The 23,522-nt window shown below is 40.6% G+C and overlaps 1 protein-coding gene across 6 annotated transcripts in view; it reads left to right on the forward strand.

Annotated features, from left to right (window-relative positions):
- Positions 1 to 553: 553 nt before the first annotated feature.
- The window catches only part of USP34 (ubiquitin specific peptidase 34), a 252,168-nt gene continuing 229,199 nt past the window's right edge, over positions 554 to 23,522 (forward strand). For 4 of the 6 annotated variants that reach the window (XM_039240314.1, XM_039240315.1, XM_039240317.1 and 1 more), the window contains exon 1: positions 556 to 695. In XM_039240314.1, the coding sequence (XP_039096245.1) occupies positions 653 to 695 (43 nt within the window). In that variant the 5' untranslated portion in view covers positions 556 to 652. Of the gene's footprint in view, positions 696 to 23,522 lie in introns of all 6 variants that reach the window. The other 2 variants (XM_039240318.1, XM_039240319.1) reach the window with 2 other exon arrangements.

A 23,522-nucleotide genomic window follows, 5' to 3' on the forward strand; every position in this document is an offset into this window, starting at 1 on the left:
TGTTTCCCTTCCGGCCGCTGACAGAGATCCGGGCTGGGCGGGGTGGGCGAACGCGCCGAGGGGGTGGACCGAGGGCGGGGAGGCCAGACGGAAGAGGAAAGGGAGGGCGGCGAGTCGGCCGCCGCGGGGTGTGGAGCGTGCGGCGTGTGTGCGGAGGGAGAGGTGGGAGGGCGGGAGACGAAGAGAGGGAGGGAGGCGGAGGAATGAGAGCGCGAGGCGTTTCTCGTCGGCTCCTTCGCTCGGGCGGAAAGAGCCGAGCGCAGCCCGAACGCTCTATTAAAATGGCGGCGGCGTCAGCGGTGGCCGCGGCGTCTGGTCGGTGAAGTGACTCTGCTGCTTCTCTCCCCACCCGCCCCCTCCCTCCCTCTCCCCTCCCCCTGTCCTCCCCCCCTCCCCGCCGCCGGCGCCTCCGCGCCCCTCCGGCCTGCGCACCTCCCCTCGCCCCCCTCCTCTCCCCCGCCCGCTCCGGGGACCGCCGGCCCCCTCCCCCATACTCCTGCTCTCCGCCCCGTCCCCGCCGCCGCCCGCCCTCGTCGCTTCCCCGCCCCGCCGGCCGGCCGGCCCCCTCCTCCGCCTCTCTCCCCTCCCCCCCGCCGGTCGGGATCAGTCACTGCGATCCGAAGCGGGGGAGGGGGGGGGCGGCGGCCGAACGATGTGCGAGAACTGCGCAGACCTGGTGGAGGTGTTAAATGAAAGTAAGTAGCCGCGGTGGCGGACTGTGGGGGTGCACGGTTTGGGGACCCCGCGCAGCTTCCCGAGCTGCCGCGGCCTGCGGGAGGCGACGGCCGAGCCAGGCGGCGTGCGGGCCTAGCGCCCCGGGAAGGTGCGCGGTGGCGCGGCCGCCGCGGCGCCTCGGGCCCAACCCGGCCCGGTTACCTGGGCGCTCGAGTGGGGGCCGCCCCGGAGCTCTGGCCAGGCAGGGCCTGAGCGGTCTCACCTCTCGGAAAGTTTCCTCATTACAGGTGTCAATTAACGAAGGCACTAATGAGCCTTCGCCTCCCTCGCCCTGCCGGGAAGGTGAGGGGAGGTGGGGTCCGAGGACGAAGCTTTCCTCCGCAGTCCGAACCCTTCGGCCCTCTGGCCGCCCTCTTTGATTTTCAGCGTGCTGCCGAGGCCTCGCTTACCTGCTAATTTTCATTAAACTCCCTGGGAGGAGGAGGTTGGTGGTTTTCCCCTCCCTTGGGGGTGTGTGGGTGTATTAAACCCTTCTACTAGCCCCGAAATAGCTGAAAATGAACTGTAATAGTCATGATCGGAACCTTCATACCTATTTTTTAAAATATTAATGATGGTTCCTCTTAGTGTACCATTCGTCATGTTAGTGGTAAATTTTATTATATCATGAGAGCCCTGCACTACAGATACCATCCCGAGATAGTCATGGCCTGTCTCTTGGAATGAAAGGCCTTATTCCTTATACTTTTTGATTGTTAAAGAGCGTACCCTGATCTTTTCTAGCCGGATTCTTTTATTATTTTATTCCCGACCCTTGTAAGGTAGTATTTGAGCCTAAAGAAACAAGCTGAATTGCAGATTAACTACTTCTGGGCCCAAAGGCCTAGTTCGACGAGCTGCATTAGATAAGATTAATTTACAGAAACTTGATTGTTGAGAAAATGGTCTTGTAAGAACTGTTTGTGTGGGTTTTGTATTTCTGTTCTGACATTTCCAAAGATTTCCAAACTGCCACTTTTCTAATATGGTTCTTTAGAACAGTGGTTTGAAAATGTTTGTGTTTGAATTTTACTTTATTATTTATGTGCTTGAACTTCACTTTAGTAACCAAAGGTAATAAGAAAAGTGTTCGAGTTCTAGTTTACTTTCAACTGAGTATTCTCTGACAGGTGGAAGCAGGTTTTGCACATATTCAAACTGTACTTTACATATTTGTTATTGTAAATTTCCCTAGAATTTTAAGGTTACTTGTATTTGTTTTGAGATACTTTTACTTCTGGTGCAGGTGATTTATGGAAGTACTTAGTACTTATACTTCAGTAAACTGTATTTTATATCTTAGATATAAGTTGTGTGGTTGTTTTATTATTAAACTGGGAAAAGCATTGTCTTTGCTCTCTAAGAAAAAAATGCTTTTAATAATGTTTTGGTGTTTTAAAAGTTCTTTTAAACCTAACTAGGAAAACCAACTTTAAACATAGTATCCAAAGAAACTAAGTTTGTTATCTTTGTTATGTTGTGAAAAAAGACATAATAAAAGTTCCTATTGCAGATTTTTTGGGAAACCCCTAGAATTTTGCTTAGAATCACTCAAAAATGCAATGGATTTATGGAAACTTAGAAATGTAGACTATCTTGAAGTAGAATTTAGCTTTTATTACCTTTAGGTATATACAGTTAGTAGAACCAGGTTTGTATAAACCAGTGGTCTCTAAAAATACTTAAGACAATTTCTTAATATTTCCTCTATTACAAAAATTTTTTTTTTTAATTTTAGAGAGAAAGAATGTGCCCACACGGTTGGGTGTGGGGCGAGAGGGACAGGGAGAGAGCGAGAGAATCAGTCTGCTCAATGGGGGCTCAGTCTCCTGACCCTGGGGTTATCACTGGAGCTGAAAACAGGTTGGCTGCTCAGTCAGCTGAGCCACCCAGGAGCCCCTCTTAATATTTCCTTAAAAGCTCAGTTTGAAAATTTCCCTCCTAAATACTAATCTGACAATGATGCTTCCCTTTTTTTTTTTCTTTTTCAGTTTTATTTGTAGGTTATATTGAAGTATTTCAAGTTGTTTTTTTCCCCCTGTAGTTTTAAAATTGTTTTCATCTTTCTTTTGTGTTGTATCCCAAACATATGACATTTAAGTTTCTTAAGAATAAAGGATGGTACTTTATATCTCATTATAGTAATAACGTTTATCCATGACTGGATAGGAACATGATGGTTGGAACTTGATAAAACTTGTTGAATTCAGAAATAGGTTATACGTCTTTTTTGTTATCTTGCTCACAATAATTATTAAATCTGTCCTTTTATTCCCCTAGAGGTTGTGCAAAGATGAGCATCAATTCATTTTTGGTTAGAAATTCAGAGCTAAAGTCCCCCAAAAATGTGCTCAGAATTCATTTCTAAATATATCTCCCCATAAGAGTTTAACCATGAGAAGAAATAAAATGATGTATGTGATGTGTTTCAAGTTGATTTTGAAAAACAATTCTTTAAAAAATACTGAAAAACTATTTCTTGTCAAATTTAAAACACTGATGACACTTAAAAGAAATCTGCCTGGGCATATCAGTATAATATAAAAATTTAGTGTTTTAAATGAAAGGGTAGACATAATGTGGATAGTATTGCTTTGTATCTGATGTGTACAGATTTTAATAATGGTAGGGACTTTATATGAAATGTTTATTTAAAAATCTGGCAGAATGTCATTTAGTTAAAATGATAACAAAAGTTTATAGTTTCCTTTTGTCATCAGTTTTTGATGAGAGAATTAATATGACCGTTTATACTTCTAGTCCTGCTGAGAATCTGAGCCTGTAAATTCTCCCCATGGAAACATACAGGTATACAGACACAGTTTTGCTGGCAGTTTAAGGACCAGTTGAAGCCAGTCCATAGAACCAGGCTAAGGACCCCACATCCCCTTTGGTCTTGACAGATATCCTAAAACTTAAAATGACATTTCAAAATAATGTTTGGCTTTAATGTTAGAATAATCAATCTCAGCACTACTAACATATCTGAATTTCCCTTTTCCTTTCAATGCTTTGTTTTTAATAAGACATTTTCAAGGCTTGGGATGTATTGAGTTAATTTGGCTACTGTCATTTTGCAGGTTTGCATTCTGTTTATGAAATAATTTTCAGTTTATAATCTTGTGCTTGTTGTGTTGAATTTGTATATTTGCTGCTTTTCTGGCTATTTTTGTGAACCAGTTTACTAACTCCAAAGCATTTCTGGATGTTGATGAGAAGTTGGAGGTCTGAAGTTCTGGTTTGGGCCATCACCATAGCTAGCTCATTAGTAAATTGAGGTCATTATTTGCCTTCGTAAGGTGAATTTCTCTGAGAAAAGAGTGAGAATGGCTTAAAAATTTATTTTAAATGTTTATTTATTTTTGAGAGAAAGAGCAAGACAGAGTGTGAGCAGGGAAGGGGCAGAGAGAGAGGGAGACACAGAATGTGAAGCAGGCTCCCAGCTGTCAGCACAGAGCCTGATGTGGGGCTTAAACTTATGAATGGTGAGATCATGACCTGAGCAGAAGTTTGAGATTTAACCAGCTGAGCCACTCAGGGCCCCGAAAATGGCTTTAAATATAGATCCTAGTTGAGGTGTGTGTTTAGTAAATTACAGTTTATCAAATATAGCAGTTAAACAAAGTAGACAATTTATTTTGCCTCCTCCTTACCCTTGGAGATAGGCAGGAGCAAGCATTAGTATCTAAGTTTAAACGTGTTTTTTCTTTTTTCTTTTTTTTTTTTTTTTTTACTTATTTTTGAGAGAGAGAAATAGACACACAGAGTGCGAGCCAGGGGAGGAGCCGAGAGGGAGGGAGATACAGAATCAGAAGTAGGCTCCGGGCTCTGAGCGGTAAGCACAGAGCCCAGTGCAGGGCTAGAACCCACCAACTGTGAGATCATCGCCTAAGCGAAAATCAGACGCTTAACTGACTGAGCCACCCAGGTGCCCCTGGCATTTAAGTTTTAGAAGTAAAGAAATTGATTCTCTGAAAGGCTAAGTGGTTTGCCACTTAAAGGTCACCTGCCGCTAGCTTAGTTAGCAGTCCTGTCTAAGCTTGAACTAAAGATATGTGATAACAGTATTTGCAGAATAATTCTGTTTGTATTACTTTTAAAGCAGAATACTTTATTGAGCAGTTTGTCTTGAGTACTTTATCAGTTCTTTGAGGTAGGTACTTACTGTATCACCGTTTTCAGGTAACAGAACCTTAGAGTCACAGGACTGTATTTGGTGGAGCTAGGATTTGAACAGGACTTAATCTCAGGTCAAGCTAAAAAGCCCGTGTTCTTAACAGTTATGCCGTGCTATATAAACTTTATGATGATCTATTTGAATAGAAGACATTATTATGTTTAATTGATAGAATAAAAATTAGTATATTTTTATGTGTTTTCACAACTTCAGGCATATTATTGTAGTTGTAGAAGGAATTTAAAAGCGGTGGTCCTTACGTAGCTGAGTGGAATCTTAAGTGTTGTCTCTCAGCAATGAGCCCATTAATAAACCATACACTTCTAGAGTTTTTTTGATATCACAAGTATATGAGTGCTAAATAGTTAAATCACTAGTAACATAATATTTTTGGTTGACCTAATAATTCTAAAATTTGAACCAACCCTTAAAACTGGAAACCTGATTTTACAATATAAAGTCCCAAATTATGAATTTTTACTTGATGATATAGCTAAGTATATGTCTTCTTAAACCAATTAATATTTGAAGTAGCGTTCATGATTTCAATTCACGTATTTTCATAGTATAATTTAGAAACCATAAGAGCAAGCACTCTCCACAATAGCTAAAACATGGAAAGAGCCTAAGTGTCCATCAACAGATGAATGGATCAAGAAGATGTGGTTTATCTATACCATGGAATACTACATGGCAATGAGAAACAATGAAATCTGGCCATGTGTAGCAACATGGATGGACCCTGAGGGTGTTATGCTGAGCGAAATAAGTCAGGCAGAGAAGGACAAATATCATATGTTTGCACGTATAGGAGGATTAGGAGGAACTTGACGGAGGAACAAGGGGGAGAAGAAGGGCGGAAATGGTGGGGGAAAGGGAGAGAGGCAAACCATGAGAGACTCCTGAATGCTGACAAAAACTGAGGACTGATGGATGTGGGGGGAAGGGGGGGATGGGCATGGAGGAGGACACTTGTGGGGATGAGCACTGAGTGTTATGTGGAAACTAATTTGACAATAAACTATTTGTAAAAAAAAAAAAATTAAAAAAAAAATCATCTTCCTTCTCCAAAAAAAAAAAAGAAACCATAAGAGCACTACAAACGTGCAGTGTATTATGTAGGCTATCTGCATTGTCAGTGATAACTGTTAATAATTAGTTTAAGCACTGTTCATGAAACATGTTGATGTTACTTGTATCTTGAATGATAGTACCTATATATCTGATTTAAAAGTATTTCTAATGGGCAGATAGAGTGTGTATTATTAATTTTTAGGGGTGCCTGGATGGTTCAGTTGGTTGGGTGTCTGACTTCGGCTCAGGTCATGATATTGCGGTCCTTGAGTTCAAGCCCTGCATTGAACTCTGTGCAGAATCTACTTCAGATTTTGTGTCTCCCTTTCTCTCTGCCCCTCACCTGCATACACTGTTTTTCTCTCTCAAAAACAAACAAACAAAAAAAATTAAAAAATTTTTCAGAAAGAGAAAGAAACTTTCCAGTCATGGCTTGACCAAGATGTGACATACTCTAGCGGAATGGATTGGCCTACCTTTTTCTTTCTTTCTTTCTCTTTCTTTCTTTCTTTCTTTCTTTCTTTCTTTCTTTCTGTAATTATGAAGATTCCATATTCTCATTGTAGACATACTGAAAACTGTAAATCTTAATCATCCAGTGATAATTCCTGTTCATGATCACCTTGAAATATTTTTGGTACATATTTACAGTTTTTAAAAATGTTTATTTATATTGAGAGAGAGTAAGCAAGGAAGGTGCAGAGAGAGAGAGACAGAGACAGAGACAGAGACAGCAAATCCCAAGCAGGTTCCATACTGTCTGCACAGAGCCCAGTGCAGGGCTCAGACCCATGAACTGTGAGATCCTGACCTGAGCTGAAACTGACTGAGCCACCCAGGTGCCTGTAGTAATTACATTTTTAAGAATGAGTTATGTGTAATTTACCATGTAGCTTGTTTCACCTAATGTTTTATTTGATCATTTCCTTTATTAACTTTTTTGAAAATATACTTTTTGTCTGTATAGTATTCCATTTTGTATTAGATTTAATATTTTCTTATTGTATATTTGTTTCCAGTCCTCTTATAAATAATGCTGCAAATGAGCATCTTGTACATAAATCTTTTAATTATTTTTTTTTGGCTAGATTTCGGAAGTGATCACTGTGTCAAAAATATAAGCATACTTTTGTTTATATTGTCTATTTGTCTTTTCAGAAAGGATATACTGATTTCCATTCTTCAGTGTGGGCACTTATAACTGAACATTAACCTTGCCAAAATGTTATTTTGGTGAAAATTGTAATAGCCAAATACTAGTAAGTTTAAACACTAATACTTTTGGGGCGCCTGGGTGGCTCAGTTGATTGAGTGCCTGACTTCAACTCAGGTCATAATCACACAGATCGTGGGTTTGAGCCCTGGTTGGTGCTCTGTGCTGACAACTCAGAGCCTGGAGCCTGCTTCGGAGTCTGTGTCTCCCTCTCTCTCTGTCCCTCCCCCACTGGTCTCTCTCTGTCTCTGTCTCTCTCTCTCTCTCTCACCATCTCTCTTCCCATCTCCCCTCCCCCCACACAAATGAATAAACATTAAAATTTCTTTTCAAAAATAAAATTATAAAAACTCATATTTTTATTGGCTATTTGCATTTTTTAATACATTGTGTTCTCTTCCCATTTTTCAGGTTTTAATATTTTGTGTAATTACCTGATAAGAGTTTGGTCACTTATTAACTATAGCAACCCTTAGTCATGTTCACCACATAAATTTTTTTCTAGCATTCCCCCCTTTATTTACTTAACTTATTTTTGATAGAGTGATAGTGGGGCTGGGGCAGAGAGAGGGAGGGAGAGAGAGAATCCCAGGCAGACTCTGCGCTGTCATTGCAGAGCCGGACATGGGGCTTGATCTCACAAACCATGAGTCAAATACAAGAGTCAGATGCTTAACTAACTGAACCACGTAGGCATCACTCCCCCTATTTGATTTTTTATTTAAAAACATTCTCTTAATATTTTATTTCTGAGAGAGAGAGAGAGCGAGCGAGCGTGAGCAGGGGAGGGTCAGAGAGAAAGGGAGATACAGAATTTGAAACAGGCTCCAGGCTCTGAGCTGGCTGTCAGCACAGAGCCCAATGTGGGGCTTAAACCCATGAACTGTGAGATCATGACCTGAGCTGAAGTTGGACACTTAACGAACTGAGCCACCCAGGCTCCTGAATCACTTCCCCTTTTTTTAAAGTGATCTCTATACCCAGTGTGGAGTTTGAACTCATGACTCTGAGATCAAGAGCTGGATGCTCTATGACTGATCCAGCCGGACACCCCTTTGCTGCTTTTTTGCATGCTTTTTCATTTTGGTGGTTTTAATTATAGATTTTTTTTTTTATAGTTTATTGTCAAGTTGGTTTACATATAACATCCAGTGCTCTTCCCAATAAGTGCCCTCCTCCATGCCCATCATCCCTCTTCCCCTCTTCCCCACCCCCTTTCAGGCCTCACTTTGTTCTCAGCATTCAAGAGTCTGTCATGGTTTGTCTCCCTCCCTCTCCCCAACTCTCTTTCCCCTTCTCTTCCTGCTTCGTCCTCCGTTAACTTCCTCCTAATACACCTGTACATGCAAACATATGGTGTCTGTCCTTCTTTGCCTGACTTATTTCGCTCAGCATAGCACCCTCAAGGTCCATCCATGTTGCTACACATGGCCAAATTTCATTCTTTCTCATTGCCATGTAGTATTCCATTGTATAGATGAACCACATCTTCTTGATCCATTCATCCGTTGATGGACACTTAGGTTCTTTCTATGTTTTGGCTGTTGTTGAGCGCGCTGCTATGAACATTGGGGTACATGTGCCCCTATACATCATCACTCCTGTATCCCTTGGGTAAATTCCTAGCAGTGCTACTGCTTAATTATAGATCTTTAAAAAATGTTTTATGTTATACAGCATCTGCAGAGTTGCGTAAAACACAGTATGTGATTATCATATTACGTGCTTAAACTCCTAGATCTTCATTGCTTGAAGAAACTGACTTCTTAGCCTGACATATATCAATAGCACAGTTTGGCCCAAACTCATCTTCCTAGCTTCACTTCGCACTTTTTTGGCAAAGCCTACCCTCCCCCCCCTTTTTTTTTTAGAGTTTGTTTATTTATTTTGAGAGAGAGGGAGAGACGTAATCTCAAGCATGCTCTGGACTGTCACTGCATAGCCCATTGTGGGGCTCCATCTGGGAAGTGGTAAGATCATGACCTGAGCCCAGATCAAGAGTTGGACCCTTACCAGACTAAGCCACCCAGGCCCCCGTTAGTGAGGCATTAAACCTTTCCCACCCTGTCTTAAAATGACTTAAGTCTTTTAGTTTAGATTAAGAATTTAAGTAATAGTCCCTCTTCTTTTTTCCTTGTTTTTATTAAGTTTATTTATTTTGAGAGAGAGAGAGAGAGAACCTGTGCACAAGCAAGGGAGGAACAGAGAGAGAGGCAGAAAGAGAGAGAATCCCAAGCAGTCTCCCTACTGTCAGCACAGAGCCCCACGTGGGGCTCGAACTCAGGAACTGAACCTTGAGATCATAATCTAGGCTGAAATCAAGAGTGGGATGCTTAACTGACTGAGCTACTCAGGTGCCCCTTTTTCTTTTTTAAATTAACAGCAGCTTTCCTTGCTGGATGATGAACTCCTTATAGTCAGGGGCCATGTTTTCTGAGTTCCTTCTCTAGTGCCTTGTAGAGACTAGGTGCTTACACACATTTTAGTTAATGAAAGGTTTTTCTAGAAGAAGAATGTAATTTCCTAGTTAAATCCGTATTCTTGGCTCTATAGTCAGTAGTGGTTTATTTATTTTTTAAACTATGTACCCATCGTGGGACTTGAAGTTATAACCTCAAGATCAAGAGTTGTGTCCTTCAGGGGCGCCTGGGTGGCTCAGTCAGTTAAGCATCTGACTTCGGCTCGGGTCATGATCTCGCGGTTTGTGGGTTTGAGCCCTGAATCGGGCTCCGTGCTGACAGCCAAGAGCCTGGAGCCTGCTTTGGATTCTGTGTCTCCCTCTCTCTCTGCCCTCCCCTCCTTATGCTCTGTCTCTCTCTCTCAAAAATGAATAAATGTTAAAAAAATTAAAAAAAAGAAAAGAGTTGTGTCCTTCACTGACTTGAGCCAGGTCAAGTGTCCCTAGTCAGTAGTGATTTAGATATGAGAGTTTCTGGCTGAATGAAGTATGCTGTAGGTGAGTATTATTATCAAGTATATACTGCTTTAAATTACCCTTTTCATGAACTGCTGGGTATATGCTTATAAAAAAATACACCCTAAGCAACTGTGTTCTAAATTAATATGCATTGCAGAAAGGCAAAAATTAGTTGTTTTTACGTAGGTGGTAAGATTTGTGTCTGTGGCATGAAATTTGACTAAATTACTTTTTTTTAAAAAATATTTATTTCTAGGAGAGAGAGAGCGAGAGAGAGAGCGAGAGAGAGAGAGAGCATGAGTAGGGGAGGGTCAGAGAGAGGGAGTCACAGACTCTGAAACAGGCTCCAGGCTCTGAGCTGGCAGTCAGCACAGAGCCCGACGCGGGGCTCGAACCCACAAACCACGAGATCATGACCCAAGCGAAAGTCAGACGCTTAACCGACTAAGCCACCCAGGCGCCCCATGACTAAATTACTTTTATTTAGGACTTTATATATGAGGAAAACATTGGACTTTTTGCCTTTCTTGTGATTAACACCTGTTAATGATATTTTCCTCTTGGGGTGCCTGGGTGGCTTAGTCGGTTAAGCGTCCGACTTTCGCTTGGGTCATGATCTCGCGGTTCGTGGGTTCGAGCCCCGCGTCGGGCTCTGTGGTGGCTGCCAGCTCAGAGCCTGGAGCCTGTTTCAGAGTCTGTGACTCCTCTCTCTGACTCTCTCCTGCTCACGCTGTCTCTCTCTCTCTCTCTCCTAGAAATAAATAAAACATTAAAAAAAAATGATATTTTCCTCTCAACTTTCATAGAAATTAAAAGCTATCTCCAAAGGTGTTAATTGAGAATGTAGTATAAACCTGGCGTCTTCTTGCACTTCCCCTTACTGTGGTTGAAGACTGGGTTTTCTTCCTACCCTGGCTATAACTTTTTCTAGAAAACTTAAGTTGCTTATATTCTCTGGAAGAACCACTCCCCCTGCTCCTCATTACTGATTGGATTCCAGATAGACTCCTGACCTGATGATGTTGATTAATCAAGTTTTTCTTGTCAGAATGTTTGAACTAAAGAGCCAAGTAGCTGTGAGCAACTGAACTAGAGTGGGTGCTTTTGCAAGCTGATGGGTGGGAGCAGAAAAGTTGAGGAAGTAAAGACTGCTGTTTGCAGAAGAAAATTGGGGCAAATTTGTGGAAATTGTTGACATTGGAGCTCCATAAAGAGATGGAAAATAATACTGAAGCTAGAGCTCCTTTTGAGCTGTCTTCCCTATGCATATCATTTGAGTTAATGTTCTAGCCAAAGAGTTTTGATTCTAGTATTGTGCCTGGATGACCTCTCCTGTCTTGGAGCATATACCTAGTGATTCATGAATAAAGTAATAAAAAGCCATATAAATTATATAATCCTCAGGTACAGCATACTTCAGCCAGAAACTGGTGCTTCATTATAATCTGGTGTAAGTTCTTGGAACATTGTGGGTAAATGTCATTAGTAATTTTTGGTAGCAGGAGAAAACTTAACTCCTTTTTTTTTTTTTTAAAAATTTTTAATGTTTTATTTATTTCTAGGAGACAGAGAGAGACAGCGTGAGCAGGGGAGGGTCAGAGAGAGAGGGAGTCACAGACTGAAACAGGCTCCAGGCTCTGAGCTGGCAGTCAGCACAGAGCCCGACGCGGGGCTCGAACCCATGAACCGCGAGATCATGACCCAAGCGAAAGTCGGACGCTTAACCGACTAAGCCACCCAGGCGCCCCACTTAACTCCTTTTTTTAATTACTTACCTTTCTACCAGGATTTTTTTTTTTTTAATAATGCAAGTAGCTTTTTTTTCCCTAAAAAGAAGATACCTGCTTTTTTTCAGAAGGAAAAAAAAGAATAGGATACAATAAAATTTGGAGAATCTGAAACTCTGCTTACCAAAGAAATTGTTCATACTTTAGTAAACATCGTTTTTCTTTTATTTAAAAATTTTTTTTCTAACTTTTATTTTTGAGAGAGGGAGAGAACATGAACGTAAGTGGAGGAGAGGCAGAGAGTGAGACAGAGGATCTGAAGCAGGGCGTGCACTGTGAGTGGAGAGCCCAGTATAGGGCTTGAACTCAAGAATCGTGAAATCATGACCTGAGCTAAATTCAGAGTAAGCTGCTTAACTGACTGAGCCACCCAGGGGTGCCTAGGAAACATCTCTTAAGTCATTTTTGCTTTCCTTATACTTAGCTTTTCTTACACATATTATTTTATGTAAATAAGCTAATTACATGTTATATTTATTTCTATATCATTTTATTAAGATGTAGACATCGTTTTGTGTTAATATGCACTTATGTTATAATTTTTTAAAAATGTTTTATTTATTTCTGAGAGACAGAGACAGTGTGAGCAGGGGAGGGTCAGAGAGAGAGGGAGATACAGAATCTGAAGCAGGCCTCAGGCTCTGAGCTAGCTGTCAGCACAGAGCCCGACGCGGGGCTCGAACCCACGAGCTGTGAGACCATGACCTGAGCTGAAGACGGACGCCCAACTGACTGAGCCACCCAGGTGCCCCATACGTTATGATTTTTAAATGCTTCACTGTAATACTCCATTATTTGATCCAACTGTAACTTAACCAGTCCTCTGTTAATGGGTCTTTGGGTTTTGTAGGTCTTTGTGTTATTGAATATAACGTGTGAAGTCAGATTGCTGAGTTGCTCATATAGCATATCTGGAAGGAAATCTGATAATATGTGAAACTTAATAGTAGGGCATCAGTATATGCACTTTATAGTCTTCATGTGTTTGATTCCAAGGTCTTTGGGGCTCTTTTAGCAATGTACATTAGCAATTTAGGAATGTGCTGGTTTTAAGTCACCAAAGCACAAAATAGGAAGGTACTCATATTCTTATTACCGAGAAAGACTCAGTAACCAATTATGAATGTAGGAGTGTAAGAGCACAAGCTCAGAATAAATTTAAACTTAAGAAAATGGTAAGATAATAGGGATTTTGGAGTTACGTTCGAAGTAAGACTATAAATAAGGAGACAGTGGGCCCACTGCTTGGTATAGAGTGGTATCATAACAGCAGTGGTGGTCAGCAGAATGTTGTTATTTTCTAATCATACTTTGTTTCCATTTTCCCTTCTAAGAGGAGTCCCCAGGCCTGTAGGATTAATCGTATATTAAGAGGGACTCTAACCTCTAGGTTGGTAAGAAATAATGAGAGCTTTGTTAGTGATGCTGAGTTAAAATCTCCAGGTCTGGGCAGAATCCATCCAGTGAAGGTGATAGACCTATGGTTGTGTGTGATTGTGAAGCTGTAGCTAAGTTTCCTGGAGAGCTGAAAGTGGCAAATCTTGTCTGAGTTCCCCCCCACCCCCCTTATTTTGGGAATTACAAGGGAAACTTTCCACTACTGAATAATCACTTAGTAGAGAGTGAAATGATAATGAAAAATTGGCATGGCCATTTTTTTCCTTTGCTTTAGGAACCAATGTGATAAAATATGGAAATGCTAATGTAGTTGATTTGATTACATCAACATGATTGACAGAATCTGCTGCCATCCTGGTGAAAGAGATGACATGTATTTTTTTTTGTCATCCTAGAGGGACTTGACAGGTGGCAAGCCACAGGATCTTCTCCTTAATTCTTCCCTCTTTAGGATTTTCAGTAATGATCCTTGGTTTATAAGGAGCCTTCCTTGGAGGGTGGGGACTGCTGGCTTAGTCTGCAGAGCATGTGACTCTTAATCTCAGGGTTGTAAGGGCGAGCTCCGTGTTGAATGTAGAGATTACTTAAAATTAAAATCTTACAAAACCCCAAATAACTGTTCTTTGGAATGGCACTGACCCTTTATATTTTTTTAAATTTGTTTATTTATTTTGAGACAGAGAACATAAGCTGGGAAGGGGCAGAGGGGGAGAGAGAGGGAAAACAAGAATCCCAAGCAGGCTTGCGTCACCCCGGGACATGGGGCTTGAACTCATGAACTGTGAAATCATGACTTGAGCTGAAGTCGGATGCTTAACAACTGAGGCACTCAGATACCCCTGACCCTATTTCATTGGAGGTGAAGGAGACTTTAGAACCTCTTCCTTATTTTCAAAATGAAAAGCTCGTTTTGATCTGTTTTGTAAATTGGAGTTCTTTTTTTTTTTTAATTTTTTTTTTTTTTTTATTTCTAGGAGAGAGAGAGAGAGAGAGAGACAGCGTGAGCAGGGGAGGGTCAGAGAGAGAGGGAGTCACAGACTCTGAAACAGGCTCCAGGCTCTGAGCTGGCAGTCAGCACAGAGCCCGACGCGGGGCTCGAACCCACGAACCGCGAGATCATGACCCGAGCAAAAGTCGGATGCTTAACCGACTAAGCCACCCGAGTGCCCCTGTAAATTGGAGTTCTATGTGAGGCTTCTTTTGAGGAGACGTGTTGTACTTGTTTTATAAATCAGCTTGAAGACCATTAATAATATTACATGGATGTTAAAAAAGCCAACATAACCTGAAACTCATCAGATATTGTAAACATTGTGTGCAGATTACAGGAGGTAGTATTGTAGTGCTTGTTCAGGTGGAATACTATGTTGAACTACAACACACTAATGGTAATCTTTTTTTTTTTTAAACATTTATTTACTGTTGGGAAACAGAGCAGAGCATGAGCAAGGGATGGGCAGAGAGAAAGGGAGAAAGAATCTGAAGCAGGCTCCAAGCTCTGAGCTGTCAGCAGAGAGCCCAATGTAGGGTTCAAACCCAACAAACTGCGAGATCATGACCTGAGCTGAAGTCAGATGCTTAACTGACTGAGCCACCCAGACTCCCCTGTTAATCTACTTCTGAAGCTGTTTGAACAGTGTGTAACTTCACATATATTCATAAAAATCATAAGAAATGGAATGACTTGGCAAAGGCTACATAACTAATAAGTAGTAAAGCTAGGATTAGAATTTAGTTCTTATTTCTACTCCATGTACTTTCCACTAATAGGCTTTCTTTTTCTTTTTTATTTCTTTCTTTTTTGAGGGAAGCTTGACTATGGGAATTGGAAAACTCATAAAAAACAAGGAACTATGGAGAGATTAATTCTGGCTTAAGTGGATTAGGCAAGGAAGATGGAAGATTGAATTGGGCCTTTAACTGCTTGGAATAGTTGTTGGAAATGCGGGAATGAAATGGTTTACCACAATTTGTGATGTAGCCACTGTTAACCTCATTGCTTTGCTTTGCTTTCTCTCAGGGACCTTGTTTTTATGCCATGAGCCCTTATGTATCCCTGGGATTTATCACCTTACTATGCTTTCATGTGTCTCAACCTAAATGTCGAGGTCTTTCTTGAACATACAGTCTAAAGTAGTTCTTGTTCTTATCCTCACTAGCACTAATCAGGTCAGAGTTAGGTATTTACTTTTGTTTACTTGTCTTATGTCTTCATTTTGTAAGACTATACTGTCATGTTAACCAAGTTTCATAGTGCCTGCAGATACTAGGATCAATTTTTACAATTTTTTATTTGTTAAAATGTCGGGAAAATCTTAAGATCATTTTAAGTGGGTGATAGAAGCCAACGGTAGGCTGGATGTGGTAATTTTTCTAGTTTTCTTTTTAAATAGTTTTTCTAAAAAGTTTATTTATTTTGAGAGACAGAGAGACAGAGACAGCAGAGCAGGGCAGAGAGAGAGAGGGAGAGAGAGAATCCCAAGCAGGCTCCACGCTGTCAGTCTAGAGCCTGACACGGGACTCCATCTCACCGTTTGTGAGATCATGACCTGAGCAGAGATCAAGAGTTTGATGCTTAACTCATTGAGCCACACAGGTGCCCTGGTTTTTCTAGTTTTCTGAATCTACTCGGATACTTCAGATATGGTCAGTTCTTGCTTTTGTGACATCCTGCTTACAACCCCCACTCATAGAAAGGTGCTTCACTCATCAAAAAAACAAAAACCCTCTTTTTGTCAAGATGTGTGTTTTTAATTTCTGAGATATTCCTTGATGATGACACCCATGGGTTAAAAACTAAAGATTGGGAATTACTTTTTGAATCAGCTAGGACTCTCTTGCAAGGACCAGAAAGAAAAGAACAGCTCCTTTGGCAGAAACAAGGATTTTTTTTTTTTAAAGTTATAAGCATTCCAGGGGTGTGCGGTCTTTGGTTGTGGTCTACTCTTAATTGTAGATTCACAACATGTCAAGACATTTTTCCTCTTTGGCTTCCTCTTTGTGCTTCCTTGGTTTCAACCTTAGTTTGGCCCTTCTCATGGTAGCAGAGATTGCAACGTCACTGTCTTAACACCACTCTATTTGGAAATCATGTTTATACTACACAGAGGAAAAAGAGGGAGAATCTCCTTTGAAATCTGTATAAGAACAAGGAAACTTCTTTTTCCAAAACCCCGATGTCAAATGGCATCTCTTACATCATTGGCTTACATGCCATTGGACTTAATCCTGAAATAAAATTTAGAGTGGATGGACTTTGATTGGTTTAAACTAATCATAATCCGTTTCTGAGGCTGATCCCACCCAAACCACATAGTTAAAAAAGATGTTTCCCAAAAAGAAATTTGGCATGTTGTTACCACGAAGAAGGTGAAATTGTTTCTGGGCAGCAAACACATAGCTATCTAGAATACTACGCTATATTGAAGACTGTCTATTTTTTTGTGATTTTTATAACTTTGACAATCAGTGATCAGTTTTCATCCACATTGACGTGTCTATAGATTTAAAAGTGGTGGCAGGTACATAGGTAACCTGTTTATAGAGTTTGGTGAATTTCATCTTCATGTTTTCTGGACATCTGTATACAGATACAGTATGGGACACTCCTTATTACTTTGGCCTAAAAACCTTTGTTGAGCCTGGTGTCATTGTGCACGTCTGGAGTTCTAATCTCCATGGGAAACTTGTGGATCTCTGAGTGCCCGAGGATTACACATGTTGAAGCCCACAATGTGGATGCACTTGTTAATGTTGATGGTGTGTTCTGTAGTTACTTGTTTTGTTGATGGCCAGAATGACACTGCTTCTCCCCATCCTTCTTTGTGGGAGCCTTTCTGCTGGGCCCAAGTTGAGAAGTTGAAAATCAGTTCTTTTTTTGCCTTTAAAAAAATTTTTTTTTAAAACGTTTTTATTTATTTCTGAGAGAGAGAGAGAGAGATATTGAGCGAGCAAGCGCGTGAGCAGGGGAGGGTCAGAGAGAGAGGGAGACATAGAATCCGAAACAGGCTCCAGGCTCTGAGCTGTCAGCACAGAGCGTGATGTGGGGTGCGAACCCACAAACCATGAAATCATGACCTGAGCCGAAGTCGGATGCTTAACTGACTGAGCCGCCCAGGCACCGCTAAGATCTTGCTCTTATTAAGCTGTCTCGGGGCGCCTGGGTGGCTTAGTCGGTTAAGCGTCCAACTTTCGCTCAGGTCATGATCTCGCGGTTCGTGGGTTCGAGCCCCGCGTCAGGCTCTGTGCTGACTGCCAGCTCAGAGCCTGGAGCCTGTTTCAGTCTGTGACTCCCACTCTCTCTGACCCTCCCCTGCTCATGCTGTCTGTGTGTCTCTCTCTCTCCTAGAAATAAATAAAATATTAAAAAAATAAAGATTATTTGAATAAAGGACCAAATAAACAAAGGCACCATTGATTTAAAAATTAAAAAAAAAAAAAAAAAAAAAAGGTGTCTCTTTTCTCCCCCAGTGTCTTAAGTTCTCTTGAAGCTTCTGCAGCCTGGCTTCTACTTTTGCCTAAAAACTGTTTTGTTACAGGTCACCAGTGGCATCCTGTTCAGCAAAGCAAGTGGGAGGTTTTTTTTTCTTTTAAAGTTTATTTATTTTGAGAGAGAGAACAAGCAGGGTAGGGTCAGAAAGAGAGGGAGAGAGAATCCCAGGCAGGCTCTGCACTGTCAGTGGGGAGTCTGATGTGGAGCTCGAACTCACGAACCATGAAATCATGACCTGAGCTAAAACCAAGATCTGTTGCTGAGCCACACAAGCGCCCCATCCCATGGGGAGATTTTTTATATAATTTTCACGTGACCAATGTTTTTCCTTTCTGTTTCACTTAATTAAAAAAAAAAGTTTATTTTTGAGAGAGAACCAGCAAGCAAGAGAGAGGCAGAGAGAGGGAGACAGCATCCCAAGCAGGCTCCACACACTATCAGTGCAGAGCCAGACGTGGGGCTCAAACCCATGAACCATGAGATAATGACCTGAGTGGGAGTTAGACACGTAACCAATTGAGCCGACCAGGCACCCCTCACTTAATTCTTTTGGTGCTTATGATTGTATATATGATAGTTGTGGGAAGTTTGGAAAATACTGATATACATCAAGAAAACGTTTGTAATTAGTTTGTTAAAATTTTGGTATATGGGGATGCGCTAGGTGGCTCTGTCCATTAAGCATCTGACTTTGGCTCAGGTCATGATCTCACAGCTTGTGAGTTTGAATCCCATGTCAGACTCTTTGCTAGCAGCTCACAGCCTGGAGTCTGCTTTGCATTCTGTGTCTCCTTTTCTTTTTGCTCTGTCTCTCAAAAATAAAAGCTAAAAAGATTTTTTTTTTGGTATATGTATATGATTTTGTCTATTTTTCTATGAACATATAAAATTGAGTTAGTCTGTACTATTTGCTTTTTTTTGGGGGGAGCATTTTCTCATATTCTTATGTCTAAGAATAGAACTTAATGGCAGCCTAATTCTAGTCTTTGAATGTAACACGTATTTTACTAGTGTTCTCCTATTGAAAAAAACCCTACACCGAAAAACAACAAAAATGTTCTTGGACATAGAAATCCAGATTATGTTCTGAGTCAAAAGGTAAAAAGTCTTAAGGCTTCTGATTGCTAAAATCTTGGAAAGATTATACTAATTTGTACCCCATCAAGTAGTATTTGAGGACGCTTTTTTATTTGTATTAGATACTCTATTTGAAGAAGTCTGTATAGTAGGGGAAAAACGGATACAGTTGCTATCTTAAACTGTTTGCTGCAAGAGTTTGGATAGTGAGGATTATTGCATTATTTGTATTGACATATTTGGTACCTGAGTTACACTATTGAGTTGTCTGTTATTTAGAAGGCTTTTCTCAGGACATCTGGGTGGCTCAGACAATTAGGCATCTAGACTCTTGATTTTGGCTCAAGTCATGATGATCTCACAGTTTGTGAGTACGAGCCCCGAGTCAGGCTCTGTGCTAACGGGGTGGAGTCCGCTTGGGATTCTCTGTCTCTCTCTCTGTCTGCCCCTCCCAGTTTGCTCTAGAATTTATTTTGGTCTAAGTTATGAAGTGGGGTCTAGCATTAGCTTTTCCAGAGTATTACTCCGTAGTCTTAGCATCTATCTTTTTCCCAGTGATTTGAAATGCCATCTTTGTTTTATACAGAATTCTTGATTGCATTCTGGGTCTCTTTTTTAAAGCTTTTTATTGTTTAATCATTTTAAAGTTTGTTTATTTTGAGAGAGCGCACATTCTAGGAGGGAGCAGAGAGAGAGGGAGAGAGAATCCCAGGCAGGCTTTGTGCTATCAGCGCAGAGCTGTTTTGGGGCTTGATCTCACAAACTGAGATCATGACCTGAGCTGAAATCGAGTAGAACGCTTAACTGACTAAGGCACCCAGGCACCCTATCCTGTGGTTTTAAGTTAATCACTGTGATATATTTTAATACCTGGTAATATTAAAACAAATAGTAAAGAGTTTTGTTTTTTTATATTTATAAATTAAAAAAATACTTAATTACTTTTGAGAGTGTGCAGATGAGAGAGGGGCAGAGAAAGGGGGGGACAGAGGATCCAAAGCTGGCTCTGTGCTGACAGGCTGATAGCCGCAAGCCCAATGGGAGGCACAAACTCACGAACCACGAGATCATGACCTGAGCTGAAGTCAGACTATCAACTGACTGAGCCATGCAGGTACCCCAGGAGTTGAGTATTTGTGGGGATAAAACTTTAAAATCCTTTTGTTTTGAGCAAAGGGAAGGGGCTGTACAACATTCTCTTGGAATTTTTACTGAAATTGCATAGTGTTTATAAAGGGGGACATGAGTTGATATCTTATAGAGATGATACTGCCCATTCAGGATGCATTTTCCCATTTATATAATCTTTTATGTTTTTTTGTGAAATTCTATGGGTTTTTTCCTTTATGTAGGTTCTGCACATTTCCTTTATATTTATTCCTAGGTATTTTCGCTTCTTACTTTTGTTATAATTTATGTATCTTTATTCTTACCTTATTTTCTTTTTTCTTTTTTTTAAAAATATTTTTTAGGGGCACCTGGGTGGCTTAGTCAGTTAAGCGTCTGACTTTCGCTTAGGTCATGATCTCGCGGTTCGTGGGTTCGAGCCCCGCGTCGGGCTCTGTGCTGACTGCCAGCTCAGAGCCTGGAGCCTATTTCAGAGTCTGTATCTCCCTCTCTCTCTGACCCTCCCCTGTTCACGCTGTCTCTCTCTCTCTCTCTCTCTCTCTCTCTCCTAGAAATAAATAAAAATATATTAAATAAAAATAAAAAAATATTTTTTAAATGTTTAGTTATTATTGAGACAGATACAGAGCATGAATGGGGGAGGGGCAGAGAGAGAGGGAGGGAGACACAGAATCTGAAGCAGGCTTCAGGCTCCGAACTGTCAGCACAGAGCCTGATGCGGGGCTCGAACCCACAAACCATGAGATCATGACCTGAGCTGAGGTCGAATGCTTAACTGACTGAGCCACCCAGCCGCCCCCTTAACTTTATTTTTTGTAACAGCTTTATTGATAAATATACCTTTCAGTTCACTCATTAAAACACTACATCTTAAAGGTGATCACTATATTCACAGAATTCTGTAACCATCATCACGATTTTAGAATACTTTCATTATCTCACAAAGAAACTCCATACCCTTTAACTGTCACTCTAAACCCTCCATCCTCCCACCCTTAAGCGACAATCTGTTTTCTCTATATATTTTCATATAAATGGAACCATAATATATTATCTTTTGTGAAGACTTCTTTCACTTAGCATATTTTCAGGACTTTCCATTGGGAGCATGTGTCAATATTTCATTCCTTTTTATGAGTGAATATTAAACTCCGTGGAGTTGAAGCATTTTGTTTATTCATCAGCTGATATCATGAAATATGCTTCTATGAATATTTGTGTAAAAATATTTTTTTTTCCTGTGGACTTGTGTTTTCATTTCTTTCTTGTCTCTATCTAGGAGTGGAATCATTAGGTTCAACTAGTAATTTAACTTTTTCAGAAACTGCAAAATTGTTTTCCACAGTGCTATTACCATTTTATATTTCCTTCAGCAGTGTATGAGGGTTCCCGTTTTCTCTACATCCTCACCAGCAGGTTTTTGTTTTTTGTTTTTTCAAAACAATATTTGTTTCTTTGCTGGGATTTTTTTGTGGATGGGTATACTGAGGCAGACACTTGCTGTTTTGACTATTCTAGCCATGCTAGTGGGTATAAAGTGGTATCTCCTTGTGGTTTTGTATGTTTTTGGAGAAATGTCCATTCAGATTCCTTGCTCACTTTTTATTACTTGTCTTTTTATTACTTATTTGTATGAGTTCTTTATATATTCAAGATAGAAGTTGCTTCAGAAGACACTATTGAGAAACTAAAAATAACTCACAATATGAGAGAAAATATTTTCTTAAACATTTTTTTAAAATGTCTGTTTTTGAAGAGAGAGAGAGAGAGACAGTGTGAGCAGGGGAGGGTCAGAGAGAGAGAGGGAGACACAGAATCTGAAGCAGGCTCCAGGCTCTGAGCTTTCAGCACAGAGCCTAATGCAGGGGTTGAACCCCTGAACCATGAGATCATGACCTGGGCTGAAGTTGCACACTTAACCTACTGAGCCACCCAGGCACTGCTGGACTTTGTTTATATACTTTACTAAAACAAAATATAGCAACAGAGAAAGTGGAAGCAATTAATGAGAATCCAGCTGTTTCTATTAAGCCCAACCCTAAAGAGATTTTTAAAAATTTAAAAACTTGTCACTCAAGTCACTGATTTTTTTAATAATTAGAAAATAGGCAATGGATTTGTTGTTTATAAACTAATGAGTAAGTAAACATTTCTAAGTTTTAGTTCATAACAATAAATATTGCTATAAACCATGTAAACATAAGCCCTTTGAAATCTTCAGTTTCTAAGTATGTAAAGAACCCTAAAGACTAGAAGTTTGAGAACTGCTGGTCTTCATATTCTTAAAATTTTCTTTTTCTTTCCTTTGGGTTGTGTTATCCTAATCCTTTAAGTGTGGAGATTACCCATGGTTTAGTCTTTTGCAGTATATTTTATGAAGAAGTTGAAGGAAGGATTCAATCTACTACCATAACTTTTATAATCTTTTAGACAACTTTGAATATATATCTAACCCTGATCAATTTTCCAGGCATCAGTCCAATATCCATAACTTAGTGTTAGACATTTCTATTTAAGTATCTTTCTTTGTTCTCACATTGCAACAAAAGTGAAACTGAGTCCTTCATCACATAGATCTTGTTTGCTTTTTTACCTGAATCTTTCTTAGTTACATGAATTTCTCATACTGCTATACATTTTATTTGCAATCTATTTTACTACTTTCCAGACTTTAGAATAGTGCCTCTGGAAATTTAATGTACATATGAATCACCTGGAGATTTTCTTTATTAAAAAAAAATTGTTTTAAATGTTTATTTATTTATTTTTATTATCTTTTTGTTTCTAGGAGAGAGGGAGAGAGACAGCGTAAGCAGGGGAGGGTCAGAGAGAGAGGGAGATACAGACTCTGAAATAGGCCCCAGGCTCTGAGCTGGCAGTCAGCACAGAGCCCGACGCGGGCCTCGAACCCACGAACTGTGAGATCATGACCTAAGCGAAAGTCGGACGCTTAACCGACTAAGCCACCCAGGCGCCCCAAATGTTTATTTATTTTTGAGAGACAGAGCGTGAGCAGGGGAGGGCAGAGAGAGAGGGAGACACAGAATCTGAAGCAGGCTCCAGGCTCTCAGCCCAGCGTCCGACGCAGGGCTCAAACTCATAAACCTCGAGATCATGACCTGAGCCGACACCAGCTTAACTAACTGCGCCACCCAGGCACCCTTGTAGTGTGTTTTAATTTTTTTGATTTTAAAAATTAAGACCTTATTAAAGTTAATATTTAGGTTTACACTTTCTGTTGTACTTTCTTCTTCTTCTTTTTTTTTTTTTTAACGTTTTATTTATTTCTGAGTGACAGACCATGTGAGCAGGGGAGGGTCAGAGAGAGAGGGAGATACACAGTCTGAAGCAAGCTCCAGGCTCTGAGCTAGCTGTCAGCACAGAGCCCGACGCAGGGCTTGAACCCACGAGCTGTGAGATCATGCCCTGAGCTGAAGTCGGACGCCCAACTGACTGAGCCACCCAGGTGCCCTTGTTGTACTTTATTCTTTATTTCATCTTTGGACTTTCATCTGGGATCATTTTTTTTTTTTTGAGCATTTCTT

This window comes from Hyaena hyaena, unplaced genomic scaffold, assembly GCF_003009895.1.
Source record: "Hyaena hyaena isolate Hyena2069 unplaced genomic scaffold, ASM300989v1 scaffold_173, whole genome shotgun sequence".
Taxonomy (NCBI): domain Eukaryota; kingdom Metazoa; phylum Chordata; class Mammalia; order Carnivora; family Hyaenidae; genus Hyaena; species Hyaena hyaena.